The following is a 17,369-nucleotide window of genomic DNA, read 5'->3' on the forward strand; positions in this document are numbered from 1 at the left end:
CAGAATATGTTATCAATTTTCTGTCACTCTCTCTCCCTGGAGAAACGAATATTATTTTGATTCTACAGAGAAAATAAAAGAGGTATCCTGAAAAATAAAAAGGGATTTGAGTTTTTTTCTTTCTGTGTAAGAATTCAGACATTAGCAGCACTGAATCTTATCAGATCAATTCCCTGCAGAAGGCTAAAGCCTGCAGTGGTCCAGGATCCGTCAACTCTACAGATGTGGGAAAAGAATGATAAAGGGAAGCTACTAAATATTCCTTTACTAAACCGTGCATGCAAAGCATGTCGATTGCCCCTGGTTTTAACTATCTGCACCGTAAATAAGAGATCTATCAGCCAAGTAGTTAGAGGTGAAAGACTCTCCTATTATCCTTTTAATTCCAATAAAACTATTCAACCAATTTTATTCACTTACACTGTTAATAAATTAGACCCTATCCTTTAGAAACCTTGCTCAAGTTGAAAACAGAAAAAAAGGGTCATATCTTTCAAATTTTTCTCTCCAGTTTCTACATATTAATTAATCTTATGCACTGAATTTTGAACTATGGAAACAAATTTTATTTTTGTGTTTAGTCAAGTAAAAACACTATGTAAAGGAAAACTCTAGACAGAGTGAAACTCCATCTCAAAACACCAAAAAAAAAAAAAAAAAGAAAGAAAACTCAGAGAATGCGAACTTGCTATGCAGTTTAATGTTGATTCCAGAATATATCCGTTGCATAGGAGGAGGGCAAGGCATCCATGCTAGCTAGTTGAAATACAAGTTGAATTTGTAAATTAAGGAAATCAGGGTAATCCAGACCTCACCGTGTAAAGGAAACTGAACAAGAAATTTAGGATGAGTTTGGCATAATTTGTAGTACTCTAATCAGAGGAATCAATGCAATCAAAAGCACATTTTTATTCACACTAGTTGGAGAGAAATGTCCAAATCAAAGTTGTAGCCATACACATTTCCAATCAAATTTCTCTGGTGATTGGCACCTCAAATTACAGTGCTTGTGTTGAATGCATGTGAGATTACACATGAATTAGCCTGGCATGCTGACTCATGCCTGGAATCCCACCGCTTTTTGAGGTCAGGGTGAGATTTAGGTGGCGTGGGGCAGGGTGGGGAGACATTGGGGCAGGGTGGGGAGACATTGGGGCAGGGTGGGGAGTCATTGGGGCAGGGTGGGGAGAGATCGGGGCAGGCTGGCTGGCACTGCAGTTGATCACATCTTTATTCTCCCATGCCGCTTTTTGAGTGTCCTGGATGTTGGTCTTGTACGTCTGCCTGTGGTGACTCCGAATCCTTCCGGGGATCGGCGGGGACGTTTAGCGGGTAGGGGCCCCTCAGCTCTCCCCCACCTCCATTCCTGGGGAGGGACCAGTCGGAGACTTTGGCTGCCAGCTGTGGGTAGGGAACAGCTGCTTGCTGCAAGGGCTGCAGCATCCTTGGGCTGGGTGTCCTCCCATTCCATGGGGGAATCCGAGGAACTGCGGAGGTGGTCTTTCCCCAGCACCTAGTACGTAAAGATGGATCCAAAAAATCATAAAACAAACAGATGACCTTTTCTACTTACAGGAATAAGATAACATTTTACAACTGTCAAAGCAAGCGATAAATCTTGAGGACAACAATTTCAAATGGCATGAGAATAATCACAAGCTTCAGTGAATACTTGGCAAACAAAGTGATAAAACTAGCCCAGTACAAAAACTTCAAGAAACACAATGTCTAATAAAACCACACAGCCTTCACCCAGCCATAATATTAGGTCAGTGAACCAGAAATAGACTTTTGCAATATCAAACTCCTTTCAGTTCCTTCTTTCCCTCAGCTCAACTGCTTCCAGGGGGGAAAAACGTGTCTGGGCTCAAACTCCATTATGGCGGAGACACTTAGGGGTCTCTACACTGGAGTGATCCCCACACTGGGTCAGGCTTCCCAAAGGGAAGGACGCCTCCTGCAGGGCTGTGTGCGCTGGGCACTCCATGGCCCTTGGAGTGGAAACTCACAGGCACCTGGGCCTTGTCAGCCCTGTTCATTTCTGTCAGGCTCCTGCTATGGACATTTCCCTTTAAGGCCCTGGGACTGCAGTCGACGGAAGCGAGGTTTCCCTGAGTCTCCAGGGGCCTCGAGATAGATGCTGCTCCCCCACTGCTACAGGGGCCCCCTTTCTCCTCCTCCTGCCCCTGGGTCTCTACCTCATCGTCCACTTCCATCGCTTCCAGCTCTTCTTCCGCCGCCCCCGCCTCCGCCTTTGGGGTCTGGCCCGGCGCTGTCCCCACGGTGTTTCTGCTGCCTGCAAAGTTGTGTGGAGGCAGCACAGGTTTCTTTCTCGATGGGGGCCTCCAGACCCGGGGAGGAGGGTCCCACTGTTGGTTGCTGGAGCTCAAGATCTTGCAGCTGACTACTATGCAAAGTCGAAGACCCGGCTCGGGGGACAAGGTGAAGCGATGAGAGTTTAGCCCTCCCGGGGCAGGCGCATGCGCAGGAACTGCGGGGTGAACCTGGTGAGCTGAGGAGTCTTCGTGGACATTAGGTGACCATGGTGGGGCAGGCAGACGCGCAGGAACTGCGGGGTGAACCTGGCCGGCTGAAGAGTTTGTGTGGACTGGAGGTGACCCTTGCAGTTGCCACTGCTGCTGGAGCCTGCGGTGTACCCAGGAACAAAATACACTTAGTAAAAATATAAAATAAAAAAAAAAGACGAAAGAGAAAAGAAAAAAGAAAAACACACTTAATAAATTTCCCATGTTAGGAAAGTTGTGCACAGACCAATACAATGGTCAGAAATGGAGAGGGTAGTCCTGAGTCACCCACTAGTCTGTGTCCGGGTGGGGCACCGGGCAGCTGGGCTCTTATGACATCTCAATGGGGCTGGTGACAGAGCAGGGCCGGTTGCCTCTCTGGGGGCTCAGACACACCCCTTCCCCTCTCCGGGAGCTCGGACACACCCCATCCCCCTCTCCGGGGCCTCGGACACGCCCCCTTACCCTCTCCGGGAGCTCAGACACACCCCCTCCCCCTCTCCGGGAGTCTGGGAAAAAAGCCCCATCAGAACCTACCTGATACCATTTTGTCCCATCCAGGCCCCACTCCCTACCTACCATTTTGTCTTCTGCAGGCCCCACTCTGTGCCTGCCATTTTGTCTTCTGCAGGCCCCACCCTGTGCCTGCCATTTTGTCTTCCTGCCTACTATTTTGTCCTATCTGGGCCCCACTCCCCTCCGTTTTGTTCCATCCAGGTCCCACTCCCCTCCATTTTGTCCCACTCACCTTGGGCACAGCCAATCAAACGCCTCCACTCCCTATAAAACCCCGTGCCTGAGAGGAGTCCACACGACTTCTCCAGCCCCTCCTGTCTGGACCGCAGAACCTCACCCGGGAGCCTGAATAAATTTCTTCGCATTGGATTATCTTCGTGCTGGCCTCAGTTTCTTCATTTCAAACGTGCAAATGAAGACCATAAGGCACCGCTTCACAACCACTAGGAGAATTATAATTAAACAGTCAGAGAATAACATATGCTAGCAAGAAACTAGAACCCTTGGCCAGGCCCAACACTCATGCTTGTAATCCTAATATTGTGGGAGACAAAGGCAGGAGGACCACTTGAGGTTAATAATTTGAGACCAGCTGGGACAACATAAGGAGACCTCATCTCTATTAAAAGTAAAACTTAAAGGCCAGGCACAGTGGCTTATGTGTGTAATCCCAGCACTTTGGGAGGCCAAGGTGGGCAGATTACCTGAGGTCAGAAGTTCGGGACCAGCCTGACCAACATGGAGAAACCCCATCTCTACTAAAAACACAAAATTAGCTGGGTGTGGCGGTGCACACCTGTAATCCCAGCTACTCGGGAGGCTGAGGCAGAATTGCTTGAACCCGGGAGGCAGAGGTTTCAGTGAGCTGAGATCACGCCATTGCACTCCAGCCTGGGCAACAAGAATGAAACTCCGACTCAAAAAAAATAAAATAAAAATAAAACTTAAAAACTTAGCCACGGGCCAGGCGCAGTGGCTCACGCCTATAATCCCAGCACTTTGGGAGATTGACACTGGTGGATCACTTGAGGCCAGGAGTTCATGACCAGCCTTCCCAACATGGCAAAACCCCGTCTTTACTAAAACTACAAAAAATAGCCAGAGATGGTGGCACACACCTATAGTCCCAGCTACCTGGGAGGCTGAGGCAGGATAACTGCTTGAAGCTGGGTGGCAGAGGTTGCAGTGAGTCAAGATTGCACCACTGCACTCCAGCCTGGGCAACACAGCAAGACACCATCTCAAAAAAAAAAAATATATATATATATATATATGTATATTTACCAGTTTATAAAAAACGGTTGATCCAAATTATTTTTCTGACAAAATGGAACAAGATTAAACTTTAAGAATTTTTAAAATAGGCAACCTTATAAAGGTTGTGAACCAACTTTTGGATAACACAGTTTAAATCAGTTACCAATATACTGGGTTGGATAAAGAATAGTTAGTTGTGAGGCCTGGTGCGGTGGCTCACACCTATAATCCCAGCACTTTGGGAGGCGGGTGGATCACGAGGTCAAGAGATCGAGACCATCCTGGTCAACAAGGTGAAACCCTGTCTCTACTAAAAATACAAAAATTAGCTGGGCATTGTAAGGCTGGTTGCGTTGCGGAGACCTCGGACACAGCCCCTTCCCTCTCCGGGAGCTCAGACGCTCCCCCCTCCCTGACGGAGAGCTTGGACACACCTCCTTCCCTTGCCGGGAGCTCGCACACACCCACCCACCCCTCTCCCCGCCAGAACCTACCTGATAGCATTTTGTCCAATCCAGGCCCCACTCCCTGCCTGCCATTTTGTCTTCCTACCTACCATTTTGTCCTATCTGGGCCCCACTCCCTGCCTACCATTTTGTCCTATCTGGGCCCCACTCCCTACCTACCATTTTGTCCTATCTGGGCCCCACTCCCTGCCATTTTGTTCCATTCGGGCCCCACTCCCCGCCATTTTGTCCCATTCACCTTGGGCACAACCAATCAAATGTTGTGCCCAACGTTTCAGTGTATGAAAATTCATTCACAGTATGAATCACTGTGCTCAGCCCCTCATTGGGCTTTTTATTTCCCCTCTTCACCTTCCCTATCCTTGCTGTGGGCTCTTTTTATTCATTTTTAAAAATTAAGGTGTTATTTATATAGAGTAAAATTAATACCTTTCAGTGTACAGTTCTGTGAGTTTGACAAGCATCTGTAGTTATGTACACCACCATGATCAACATACAAAACAGTTCCATAACTTCAAAAAATTCCTGGCCGGATGCGGTGACTCACGCCTGTAATCCCAACACTTGTGGGAGGCTGAGGTGGGCGGATCACCTGAGGTCAGGAATTCGAGAGCAGCCTGGCCAACATGGTGAAACCCTGTCTCTACTAAAAATACAAAAATTAGCTGGGTGTGGTGGCGTGCGCCTGTAATCTCAGCTATTCAGGAGGCTGAGGCAGGAGAATCACTTGAACCCGGAAAGTGGAGGTTACAGTGAGCCGAGATCTTGGCATTGCACTTCAGCCTGGGCAACAGAGTGAGACTTCGTCTCAAAAAAAAAAAAATCCTTCATAATCAGCGAACAGCTTTCTGTTCCTGTAGTTTTGCCTCTGTAAGAATGTCATATAAATGGAAACATATACTAGCCTTCTCAGTGTGGTTTCTTTTACTCAGCACAAAGCATTTGAGATTTTTCTAGTTGTGTATATCAGTAGTTTGTTCCTTTTATTGTTTTTGTTTTGAGACAAAGTCTTGCTCGGTCACCAGGCACCAGGCTGGAGTGCAGTGTTGCAATCTCGGCTCACTGCAACCTCTGCCTCCCGGGTTCAAGCGGTTCTCCTGCCTCAGCCTCCCAAGTAGCTGGGACTACAGGCGCATGCCACCATGCCCAGCTAACTTTTGTATTTTAGTAGAGAGGGGTTTCACTGTTTTGGCCGGGATGGTCTCGATCTTTTGACCTCATGATCCATCCACCTTGGCCTCCCAAAGTGCTGGGATTACAGGCGTGAGCCACCGCTCCCGGCCCCCTTTTAGTGTTGAGTGGTGGTTCATTGTATGGATGTACCAGAAGATTTGCACAGTTTCTAGTTTGGGGTGATTATAAATAAAATCACTATTAATATTCACGTACAAGTTTTGTGTGAACATAGATTTTGCCTACACTTGGGTAAATAGCAGTGGAATTTGGGTCATATGGTAAGTGTAAGTTTAATTTTGTAGAAACTCAAAACTTTTTCTAAGTGGCTGTCTCAGCAGCAATAACCAAGACACTCTAGTTGTTCTGTATCCTCTTCAGCATTTGTTACTTTTGAAAGCCATTTTAAAAGGCAGATTTCAAATTTTAATTAGGTCAATATTGAGGGTTTATGTTACTAAAACTGTGTAAACAGACCAGGTGCAATAGTTCATGACTATAATCCCAGTACTTTGGGAGGCCAAGGCAGGAGGATCACTTGAGCTCTGGAGTTCAAGACCAGCCTGTTCAACATAGACTCTGTACCAAAAAAAAAAAAAGAAAAATTCAGAAAAAAATTAGCTAGGTCAGACATAGTGGTTTATGCCTATAATCCCAGCTTCTTGAGAGATCAATGGAGGAGGATTGTTTGAGCCCAGGAGTTCGAGACCTGCCTGGACAACATTGGGAGACCATGTCTCTTTTAAAAAAAAAAAAAAGGCCGGGCGCGGTGGCTCAAGCCTGTAATCCCAGCACTTTGGGAGGCCGAGGCGGGTGGATCACGAGGTCAAGAGATCGAGACCATCCTGGTCAACATGGTGAAACCCCGTCTCTACTAATACAAAAAATTAGCTGGGCATGGTGGTGCATGCCTGTAATCCCAGCTACTCAGGAGGCTGAGGCAGGAGAATTGCCTGAACCCAGGAGGCGGAGGTTGCGGTGAGCCGAGATCGCGCCATTGCACTCCAGCCTGGGTAACGAGCGAAACTCCATCTCAAAAAAAAAAAAAAAAAAAAGCTGGGTGTGGTAATTAGCTGGATGCCTTGTAATCTCAGCTACTAGAGGCTGAGGTGGAAGGGTCACTTACTTGAGCACAGGATGTGGAGGCCACAGTGAACCGTGATCACGCCACTGCACTCCAGTCTGGGCAACAGAGCAAGACCCTGTCTCAAAACAAACAAAAAATGTAAGCAGTAGTCCCATTTGAATCATGATTTTGGTTTTTCTTCTTTTTAATTTATTTTGTTTTTGCTGCATCTATTATATAATTAATTCATCCAAGTTTTCTTCCAGAAATAGAAATATCTTTGTAATACGTTTAGACAGATCAGGATATTTATCCATATGATCATTTTCATGGAGACATATCTCAGAGAGCCCTCCATCTCATCTCCCTGATTCTAAGTAGACAGGGTGCCCTTGAGGTCTGCTGCCCGGCTGTCCTCCTGAGCTCTCCATTCACTCTTATGCTGGGGGGCTCTTCCCTGCCTGTTGTGCTGGGTCCCATGTTATCTTCTATTTCCTCTTAATTTTAGTGGAGTACAACCTCCAGTTGCTTCCTGAGGGGTAGTCTTGAGACATTTATGTATCCGAAAGGTCTTAATTCATACTTGCATAGCACTTGGCTAGGTATAGAATTCTAGATTGGAAATATTTTCTCTCAGATTTTGAAGATCCTCATTATCTTATAGCTTCAAAGGTTGGTATTGGGAAGTTTGATGAACATTGAATTCCTGAAGCTCAGACTTTTTGTTTATAACTCTGGAAGTTTTTAGGTTCCACTCTTTGTCCTCCATGTTCTGCAATTTATTGACAACAAAATCTGGGCTGGGTCCCCTTCATCCATTGTCCTGAACACTTGGTGTTTCTTTCTCTGAGAAATTGTCTTGACAAAAAAGAAACTTACTTGAATCTCTCCCTGTCCCCTAGTCTGTTTTCTCTGCTGCCTCTTTCAGAGACATCCAAACAACAATTTAGCTGTTGGAGCTCCTGATCTCTTCTCTCTTGTTTCTGGAATATGAATATATATATATATATATATATATATATTTTTTTTTTTTTCATTCCTATTTATTTTCTATTTTTTTTTTTTTTTTAAGATGGGATTTCACCATGTTGCCCAGGTTGGTCTCGAACTCCTGACCTCAGGCAATCCACCCACCTCGGCCTCCCAAAGTGCTAGGATTACAGGCGTGAGCCACCGCGCCCGACTTTTATTTTCTATTTTTAAGGCAGAGTCTCTGTTGCCCAGGCTGGAGTACAGTGGCACAATCATAACTCACTGCAGCCTCATACTCCCAGACTCAAGTGATCCTCCCACCTCAGCCTCCCAAGCAGCTGGAACTACAGGCATGTGCCACCACACCTGGCTAGTATTTTAATTTTTTGTAGAGACAGGGTCTTCTTATGTTGCTCAGGCTGGTCTTGAACTCCTAGACTCAAGCAGCCCTCCTGCCTTAGCCTCCCGAAATGCTGGGATTACAGGCATGAGCTACTGTACCAAGACTATATTTTTATCAAGAATTAGTGGTGGTGAGTGTGTGAACATTTTATTTTAGAACCTCCTGTTCTTATTTCATGAATGTAAAGTTTTATCTTTCTAAAGATACCAATTACAGATTTTTTTTTTTTTTTGAGTGTTTCACTCTTAATGCCCAGGCTGGAGTGCAGTGGTGCAATCTTGGCTCACTGCAACCTCCACCTCCCAGGTTCAAGCGATTCTCCTGCCTTAGCCTCCCGAGTAGCTGGGATTACAGGCGCGCACCACCATGCTCACCTAATTTTTGTATTTTTAGTAGAGATAGGGTTTCTACACGTTGGCCAGACTGGTCTCGAACTCTTGACCTCAGGTGATCCACCAGCCTCGGCCTCCCAAAGTGCTGGGATTATAGGCGTGAACTACCGTGCTTGGCCCAATTAGAGTTTTTAAGTTTAGGTTTTGACAGTAGATCTCACCTCAGCCTCTCTCTCTCTCTGTCATGAAGCCCACAGGGGAGACTGTAAGGTCAGTGTGGGGGCTAATGAATAAATGCTACATTGTGCCCACTCAGGTGGGTAAGGGCTAGGCACTTCTCTTCCCCTGGAGTGGGGTGGCTGTGCTGGGTACCCTTGGCAGACACAGTAAGGGGGACTGCACCTGGAGAGGGTGGGCCAGTTGGGGAAGGACTGCTCGGCACTCATAGCTGTGTGTCACCCCTGCCACTTCCCTCTGCAGAGACACAGGAGGGGGAAGAAGCCAGCCTCTGAGGTAAGGCTTCCCCTCTGGAAGGCCCTGGGCTGGGGCTCTCTCCTGTCGGAGCTCAGTTACACACAGGGCGGGGAGTCCCGGGGTAGTGGCGGGCCCCCTCCAGGAAACTCACAAGGTTACCACAGCTCAGCTGAAAAGGAAGAACGTCCCAGAACTGTGACACCCTAGTGTGAGAACATGAGGAGGATGAGATGTTCTGAAGGTGTTTTTTTTTTGAGATGGAGTTTTGCTCTTATTGCCCAGGCTGGAGTGCAATGGTGTGATCTCGTCGCACTGCAACTTCCGCCACCCGGGTTCAAGCAGTTCTCCTGTCCAGCTCTCCCGAGCAGCTGGCATTGCAGGTACACGCCACCACGCCTGGCTAATTTTTTTGTATTTTTAGTAGAGATGAGGTTTCTCCATGTTGGGCAGGCTGGTCTCAAACCCCTGACTTCAGGTGATCCACCCACCTCAGCCTCCCAAAGTGCTGGGATTACAGGCGTGAACCACTGCACTTGGCTTCTGAGGCCTGTCTGCCCATAGTCCACCCTCTTATTCCTCCTGCAGCTCATGACCCCCAGGGGACCTGGAGGACTGAATGATGTTGCTCCCCAAGGAGGAGGCTGCCATCTTGTCTCAGGAGGGAGAGCAGGTGAAGTCCCCATGGGAGGAAGCATCTAGCCCCACTCCTGCTGAGCAAGAGGTGGCAGGGACCCCAGGCTGGGAGGTAAGGACAGCCTGGGGCTTCAACTGGAACATCTCCAGCATGAGTCCAACTGAGCAGGCAGAGAGGCACTGCTGGAGGCTGGCTCAACCCCGAGACGAGCAGGCCAAGCTGCCATTTTAGGGGAGCGAGGACATCTGTGCGGAGCTGAGAGGCAGCAGCCATGTGTGAACAGACTGGGTCTCATCCTGGCCTCCCCTGACTTCATGTGGACAGAGCCTGTTTCCCTGTCTGTGCAGCACAGAACCTGTCTGATCTCATTGCTGGGTCCCTCTTCTTCCTGCCAGGAAAATAAACAGGTTCCAAAGGAATTTGCTGCATCTCCATCTGGTAAGACCGTGGGCCCAACATGCTAATCTCAGTGACTGCTAGGGTCACAGAGCCCCCAGCCCTTTCCCACCTTCCTGACCTGGGGAGGGGAGGGAAGCAGCCTAGGAGTCAGGTGTCTTGACCTTCCCGGGAGCCTCCCTGGGTTGGCAGGAACTCCAGGCCACTCCACTGAGCCGGCTGCATCCTGTCCTTTCACCACAGCTGACTGGCCCTCCTGGGGCATCTCAGAGGGAGGGTTGCTCCCAGCAGGGGACTTAGAAGGCTGCCGGTTTCTACTTTGTAGAGGCCTCTGAAGAGGACAGTAATGAGTAAAGGCCCTGGGACTGGGTCCCATGCTCGTGACAGAGCTGGTTCTCAGCCTCCGACATCCCCAAGACTCAGAACCGCAAAGAAAAAGTTTCCAATAAATCCAAGAGCTGCTGCTGCTGCAGGCTCGGCTGCCGCCCTTCGGGGCCTTCATCTTCAGACAAACCCATTCTGGCCTCATCCACACTCCATGTCCTACAGCTGCAGCAACAGCACCTCCTGCCCCCAAGCCCTGCCACCACAGTGGACTGTCTCTGGAGTGGCCCAAGGGGGCCCTGGCCGGCCTTCTGACTCAGTGCCAGGGGACAGACCAATGTCCCTTGACAGCTGGGCTGCACCCTGGCATGAGGGCATTTACAGAAATGCTGGCAGGAACCACTGTCAGGGAGGCTATAGGGTCCTCTGCCAAAGGAGGCCTTGGGTGGCTTCTCAGAGTGTCTGGTTCTCTGCTCCGGGCTGTTCCCTAAAATGGTGTGCCCAGCCCAGCCAGTTGTGGTGCTGAGGACAGACGGGGAGAGCGGTTCCTACCTTCTGTGGGGACTTCAGCTCCAGACCAGCAAGGGCCAAAGCCCCAGAAGGCAGAGCAGAAAGACAGGACTCAGGGCACCTGAAGCAGCCTTCTCACTGGCAGAAGGAAACAGAAGCCCAAGGTGGGGAGGGGCAGGCCCAGGGTCACATGGGGCAGTGGCAGAGCCAGGACTAGGGTCAGAGTCTCTAATTCTCAGCCACTCACGCCACCACTTCCTCTATTCACCCCAGTGCCTCATGGGTCCAAGGTTGCCCCTTGTTCCTAGGACAGGCCTGTTGTCCACAGGGCTCATGCACGGCCCTGCCTGACCCAGCCAGCGGGAGGATGGCCCTAAGGTCGGAACCCAGACAAGCGTCCTCCTCAATCTCCAGCCTGGCCCCGAGTGGAAACTTGTCACTGGTCAGGCGTCTGGACAGCAGCATCCTTGAGGACCTGGAGAGGTGGCCAGTCCTGTGGTGAGGTGACGGAGGGTGATGGCTCAGTCCTGGGCTTCCATGGGTCCTTCCCAGGGAACGGTCTGGCAGCTGCAGACTGAACCCTGGCACAAAGCTCCCTGACTCTCCATGATTCGTCTTTTATTGTGGGGTGTCGTATACGAAGGGAGGTCACTGTTGTGATGGTGCTGGTGGGACCGCTGCCCCTGATGTAGGGTAGACTGAGTCGGGCCTGAATTGTGGGCCTCCAGGCTGAGTACTGCCCTCTCCACCACACCCAGGGCTGACTGACACCTCTAGTCAGCCCATTCTGGCCCCTTCCCTAGATGCTGGGACAATGTACAGTTCGTGTCACCAATTATCTGGGCAGTCAGTCAGAGATGGGTCAGTGGGGGACATGGGATTAGGGGCAAGGCCAGCTGACACATGCTCAATCTCCACACACCCCTGTCTCAAAAACACGGCCAGGCCAGGTGCTGGGGTAAGCAGGAATGAGGCAGGGGTGGGGCTGCCCTCGGGAGGCCAGGAGGCCCATCACAAGGCCTGGCAGGGACCCAGGTTGGAAGTACCACATTGCTTTATTGCACATCAGGGCCCCTGGCTAGGGAGCAGGCTGAGGACTAGGTACCCTATTCTAGCGGGGCACAGCACAAAGCTCATAAGGGGAAGGGGTCACCAGGAAAGCAAAGACACCATGAGTGCTGGGCCGGGGCTGTCCGGCGGGCACGGAGAAGCTGAAGCGCTGCAGCAGGCAGGTGAAGAAGAGGAAGAGCTCCATGCGGGCCAGGGGCTCCCCGAGGCATGCGCGGCGGCCTGTGGGTAGGGGAGGGGCCTCAGTGAGCCTGGGTCCCGGGCGATACCCCTGCAAGACTCCACAGAAGGGCAGGGAGCCGAGCACCCTACAGGCACCTGCTGAGAAAGGCAGGAAGGCCTCTGGCTTCACAAAGCGGCCCTGGGCATCCAGAAAGTGTTCGGGGTGGAAGCGGAAGGGTTTCTCCCAGTTGGCCTCATCCTTCAGCACTGATGACAGGTTGGTGAAGAGCGTTGTCCCCTGGGCAGGAGATGCAGGGCGGCAGTGGGGACTGGGCTCTAGGATTCTCAGACCCCTGCCACCAAACACACGGGGGACACACACTGCCTGGCACACAGCTGGACTCTACTAGTTCTTCACCTAAGAAGCCCCTGGGCACCCACTCTGACCCTATAGCAGGTCCCAGTCGTCACATCTCCTGGGGGTGCCCACGCTGCCCCCTCTCCCTACAGGTGTGGGGTCCTCCAACATTCTGGCGGGTCCTGGTCTGTCTTCCCCACTAGACAGGCTCTTGATGGACAGGATAGCTCTGACTCCGCCGTATGCCCCACAGTGTGGTGGCTTTGAGGTTTGTGTGGCCAGGGTTCCCAGACTGGGCCCACCTGGCAGTGCCCACACTGCCCCCTCTCCCTAGGAGTGTTGGGTCCCCCAACATTCTGGCAGGTCCTGGTCTGTCTTCCCCACTACACTGGGCTCTGGATGGACAGACCGGCCCTGACTGTGCTCTGCACCCCACACACAGGCTGGACAGTCAGTGTGGTGGCATTGAGGACTGGCAGGCCAGGGTTCCCAGACTGGGCCCACCTGGCAGTGGCCACGCTGGGGCACCCACCAGGGGCTGGTGCTGAGCTGGGTGAGGAGGGCCCCAGGCCTACCTTAGGGATGAGGAAGCCCCGCACTTCAATGTCTCGGGATGTCATGTGGGTCACACCCAGGGGGACGATGTCCCCAAAGCGCTGCACCTCGTGAATCACAGCAGTGGTGTAGGGCATGCGAGTCTGGTCACCCATCTCTGGTCGCCGCACCCGCCCTATCACGTCATCGATCTCCTGTTGGACACAGCCTGGGCAGACATGCGTCCCCACAATGGGTTAGCACCCACGGGACTGGCCATGATGCCCTCCTTCCTGCCTCCCGTGTTGGAGGAGGTCAGGCTTACAGGAGCCTGGCCAAGCCTGTGCTTGGAGCCCCAGGTGTCCCAGCTAAGCTCAGAGTACCTGCCTGTACCCTTCCTCCCTTGCGCACCCCCCGTACTGGGCCCCAGCTGGGCTCACGCTGCACATCTGGGTGAAGGATCATCAGCAGGAGGCCCCAGGCCAGCGTGATTGAGGTGGTCACCATCCCAGCAGAGAACAGATCAGCCACCACCATACGCAGGTTCTCATCATTGAAGCTGCTTTCAGGGTTCCCCTTGGCCTGAGCAGGGCCGAGAGGGTACTCAGGAGACAGGTCAACCCAGGTGTTGCTTGCAGGGTGATGCACCAGCCCCAGCTTTTGCCTGGCCACTCATTGCTCTCTGGACCTTCAACCCACCATCCCTGCTCCCCACCCTCGCAGCCACTCCCACCTTCTCCATCTCTGTCAGGAAGGCTTCAGTCAGGTCTCGGGGTGGCTGGGCTGGGTCCCAGGTCATCCTGTGCTCAGTCAGCAGCTCCTCCAGCTGGGCCAGGAAAGCCTTTTGAGAGGGTAAGACCTTGCCAGCCAGCCCCGGGATGCGCAGGAGGACAGGGATGGCATTCAGCACCTGCACTAGACACAGAACGGGGTCTCAATTTCTCCTGTGTTCTGCCGTCACCTGGACCAGTCTCAGGCCCCAGCCCTCTCCAGGGAAGACCCAGGGCCTGCCTGTCCCCACCGCTGACCTCCCAAGTCCCTTCCCAAGTGCCAGCCTCCATGTTCTCTCTTCTTACCTTGGGGCTGGCAGAGGAGAAACCTAAAATCAAATTCTCAATGTGGACAGGAGGCACAGGGTCCTTGGCCTCTCTTGGTGCCCCCTGACCTGGAACCCCTGATCCGTGCACACCTCTTCCACGACTGTGTCTGAGATTTCCTGTCCTCCTCCAGGCCCTTCCTCTTGCAGTGGGCTCTCCTGGAATGTCCTTTCCCAAACCCCTCTATGCAAACCCTGCTCCTTGGAAGCCCGCCGCAGCCCGGGAATCTCTCAGGAGCTCACCCTGCAGACGCCCCACGGTCCCTGGCTCCGCACCTCGCGTAGGAAGCTAGACTCCTCCTTCAGTTCCTCCAGTGTTAGGTCCAGCAGCCTGAGGAGGCAAGGGTCGTCATACTCGAAGCGGCGCCTGCAGGTGAGGGAGGCGATCACGTTGCTCACCGCTTTGTCCAGGAGGCCTCTGGGGTGAAAGGGGTGTCCTGGGGGCAGAAGATGTGGAGCAGGGCTCACTTTTCCCGTTCCCCACCTTCCCAGTTCCCGCCTTGCACCCCTCTGGCCATCACCCACCGGCGTGGTCTGCGAAGGCAGCACAGAGGCAGGCGGCCTCCTCAGTCACCCACTGCTCCAGAGACTTCTTGCCCAGCCCCAAGTTGCGTAAGGTGGACACGGAGAAGCGCCTCTGCTCGCGCCAGGCGGGGCCGTAGCGCGCCAGGAACACCCCTGGGGACCAGATGGACACGTGAGCGTGGGCATGAAGGCCTTGGCCCTGCCCTGCACCGCCCACTCCAACCTTGCGCTCCCTTTAGTCTCTCGCACTGCCTTGCCCCGTCCAGCTGGGCACAGGGTCCGCTCTGCTCATCCACCTTGCTTGCCTGCAATCCCCTGCCTGGGGCAGGGCTTGCCTCCCTACTTGGCTCTGCCTGCCCTGACCGCCTTTCCACTCAGGGAAGATCCCGCCGGCCCGGCCCCACCCGCACTGAGCCCGCAGTACATGCGCGGCCACCCAGACACCCACTTCAGCTGGGAAAGGCGCCGGCCCCGCCCACCCGGCTCCAGGCGGTTCTGGTCAGTGGCCCCGCCCGCACGCTCGCACCTCCCCAGATCAGGTGGTGTCCCCGCTGTCCCCAGTCCACTCGCTGGCCTTTCTGTGTTTCACATCCACAACCCCGAGCCCTCTCGGCCCAGCTGGGGCTACGGTTACCGCCCACCCGAGTCCCGCGGAAACGCAGTCTGCGTCCCCACCACCGCTTGCCTTCCGAGCGGGGCCCGAAGCCCAGGACCTGGTTGATGGGCACAGGTGGCCGATCGGCGGTGTCATCACCGCGGGTCACCAGTGCCTCACGCACGGCCTCCAGCCCGTTGAGCACGACCACCGGTGTCCAGGCCAGCTGCAGGCTGAACACGTCCCCAAAGCGGCGCCGCAGCTGCACAGGGAGGGTCAGGGCCTTAGTCAAGCCAGGGTCCCCCCAGACTGCAGGTCCTAGTCCCAAGTGAGCCTTGGGCCACCCTCGGGGCTACCAGCAGTGAGAAGGTGGGAGGAGGAGACCCAGCCTCCTGATCCTGGGGCGGGGATGGGGGTCACAACTTCTATAATAGAGGAACTCAGTTTGGATGTCACCTGGGTATGACCTTGCAAGAGTGACCGAAATTGCAGACAGGCCCTAGTCAGCATCCCATTTCACAGATGATTGTCCATGCTGGTGAGCAGTGAGGCCGGGGAATGCAGAGTGCAGGCTTGAACCGGGTCACTGTACCCTCTTCATCCTTGGATCCTGATTTAAACGGCACTCAGGACCCTGACTCCCCTCCCATTCCCAAGTCCTTTCCTTCTGGTGTCACCAGAGGGGACTTTGTGCTCCAGAGTCTATGCTGCCCAGTGGGCTTGCACAACCACTGCCAAGTCCAGCCCCACCTGCAGGCCCTTGCCCTACTCTTCCTTGGCATTTGGAAAAGCTAATCCTTCAGGCCATGTACAAATGCCCTCCCCCAGATGTCCCCCAAACCTGCTTCCCCTTCGCAGCCTGGCTTCTGGTCCAGCCTGCAGCTTCACCCACCACCCATGTTTGCTGCTAGTGAGGGATGCTCAGGACCTCTGCCGCCCTCCAGGACCTCCTCCCTCACCTGGTTGAAGCTGTTTGGTGTATTCTGGAAGTCCACATGCAGCAGGTTGCCCAGCCCGGGCAGTGGCATGGGGCCAGGCGGGTAGCGTGCAGCCCAGCGTTGGCGCCGGTGCATCAGGTCCACCAGGAGCAGGAAGATGGCCACTGTCACAGCCAGGGGCACCAGTACATCCAGCCCCATGGCTGCCTCGCTGCCCACTGAGCTCCTCTGGACACACCTGGCACCCTCACCCCACCAGGCACAGAGGACCAGGCAGGACACTTAGCACACTGAGTGGTGACTGTTCCCTTATAAAGGGAGCTGATGATGGCCTTTGCCCTCTGCTGTGAGCCAACCTGCTGTGCTGACTGTGCTGCCAGTGGGTGCAGGGTCAGGCCAAGGCACGTAGGGGCCGCACCAAAGGTCCTTGTCCCAGCTGTTTACCCAGGGTAGGGCGGTGGAGGGGCCTGGTGGGAGAAGTCACTCCTCCCAACTCCCCAAGCCCTCACAGGCTTCTGGGATAACCAGGGTCTCAGTGGACCCTGCCATCCACCTCCCTGCTAGGCTCATGTGCCCTTATGTGGTCACAACCCCTCCTCCAGAACGTGGCCTTGCCCTTTCCTCACCCCACCTGCCCGTTCCAGAGTGGCTTTCACCACCCTTGTCTGTCACTGGCACTTACCTGGGGCCTCGGGAGTTCATGATGATCAGAGGCGCACAGGCCTGGTCCCTTCACTTCACACTCCACTCTTGACATGCACAGATGCTATGCACAGGCCTGATGGTACACACACTTCTACACTCCCAGACTCTTGCCCCCTTGTTTGCATGTACAGGGATGTATTCACACACTCACAAAACCACCCACTCACAGACAATGCTCACATGCACACAGACTCACACTCAGAGCACATGCATTCTCTCTCACACCACACACACACACACCCCCACCCACCCAGCACCAAGTACCCTGCTTCTCAGCCATACCTGACCCCTCCTGTCCAGAGGCTGCTCCCAGTAAGGCTCAAGGCTGTCACCTGGCTC

The 17,369-nt window shown here is 53.2% G+C and overlaps 1 protein-coding gene across 9 annotated transcripts; it reads right to left on the bottom strand.

The window, feature by feature from the left end:
* Positions 1 to 889: 889 nt before the first annotated feature.
* On the bottom strand, positions 890 to 17,276 carry LOC135271250 (cytochrome P450 2D19-like). 9 transcript variants are annotated; one of them, XM_064368079.1, is made up of 14 exons: positions 16,347 to 17,101; positions 15,478 to 15,649; positions 14,793 to 14,945; positions 14,544 to 14,704; positions 13,905 to 14,081; positions 13,612 to 13,753; positions 13,213 to 13,400; positions 12,436 to 12,577; positions 11,318 to 12,339; positions 11,092 to 11,187; positions 7,065 to 7,140; positions 3,274 to 3,484; positions 2,199 to 2,646; positions 890 to 1,513 (listed from the first exon to the last, which is right to left on the bottom strand). In XM_064368079.1, the coding sequence occupies exons 1-9, from the start codon at positions 16,524 to 16,526 to the stop codon at positions 12,161 to 12,163; spliced, it is 1,494 nt and encodes a 497-aa protein (XP_064224149.1). In that variant the 5' UTR covers positions 16,527 to 17,101; the 3' UTR covers positions 890 to 1,513; positions 2,199 to 2,646; positions 3,274 to 3,484; positions 7,065 to 7,140; positions 11,092 to 11,187; positions 11,318 to 12,160. The 9 variants fall into 9 exon arrangements, with proteins under 9 accessions (XP_064224149.1, XP_064224148.1, XP_064224147.1 ...); XM_064368078.1 differs by having other exon boundaries at positions 7,065 to 10,546; XM_064368077.1 differs by having other exon boundaries at positions 7,065 to 10,207; positions 10,337 to 11,187.
* Positions 17,277 to 17,369: the final 93 nt, after the last annotated feature.

Source organism: Aotus nancymaae, unplaced genomic scaffold (assembly GCF_030222135.1).
Source record: "Aotus nancymaae isolate 86718 unplaced genomic scaffold, 86718_ANA_hifiasm-v0.15.2.pri h1tg000076l, whole genome shotgun sequence".
Classification (NCBI taxonomy): Eukaryota; Metazoa; Chordata; class Mammalia; order Primates; family Aotidae; genus Aotus; species Aotus nancymaae.

Excerpts from the sequence above, each read along its gene's own strand:
- LOC135271250 (XM_064368080.1), bottom strand. The coding sequence starts at position 16,526 with ATGGGGCTGGATGTACTGGTGCCCCTGGCTGTGACAGTGGCCATCTTC. Across the intron at positions 13,754-13,904 it reads TCCTGACAGAGATGGAGAAG|GCCAAGGGGAACCCTGAAAG; the intron begins GTGGGAGTGGCT and ends GGCCCTGCTCAG. Across the intron at positions 12,578-13,212 it reads GGGGCTTCCTCATCCCTAAG|GGGACAACGCTCTTCACCAA; the intron begins GTAGGCCTGGGG and ends TCTCCTGCCCAG.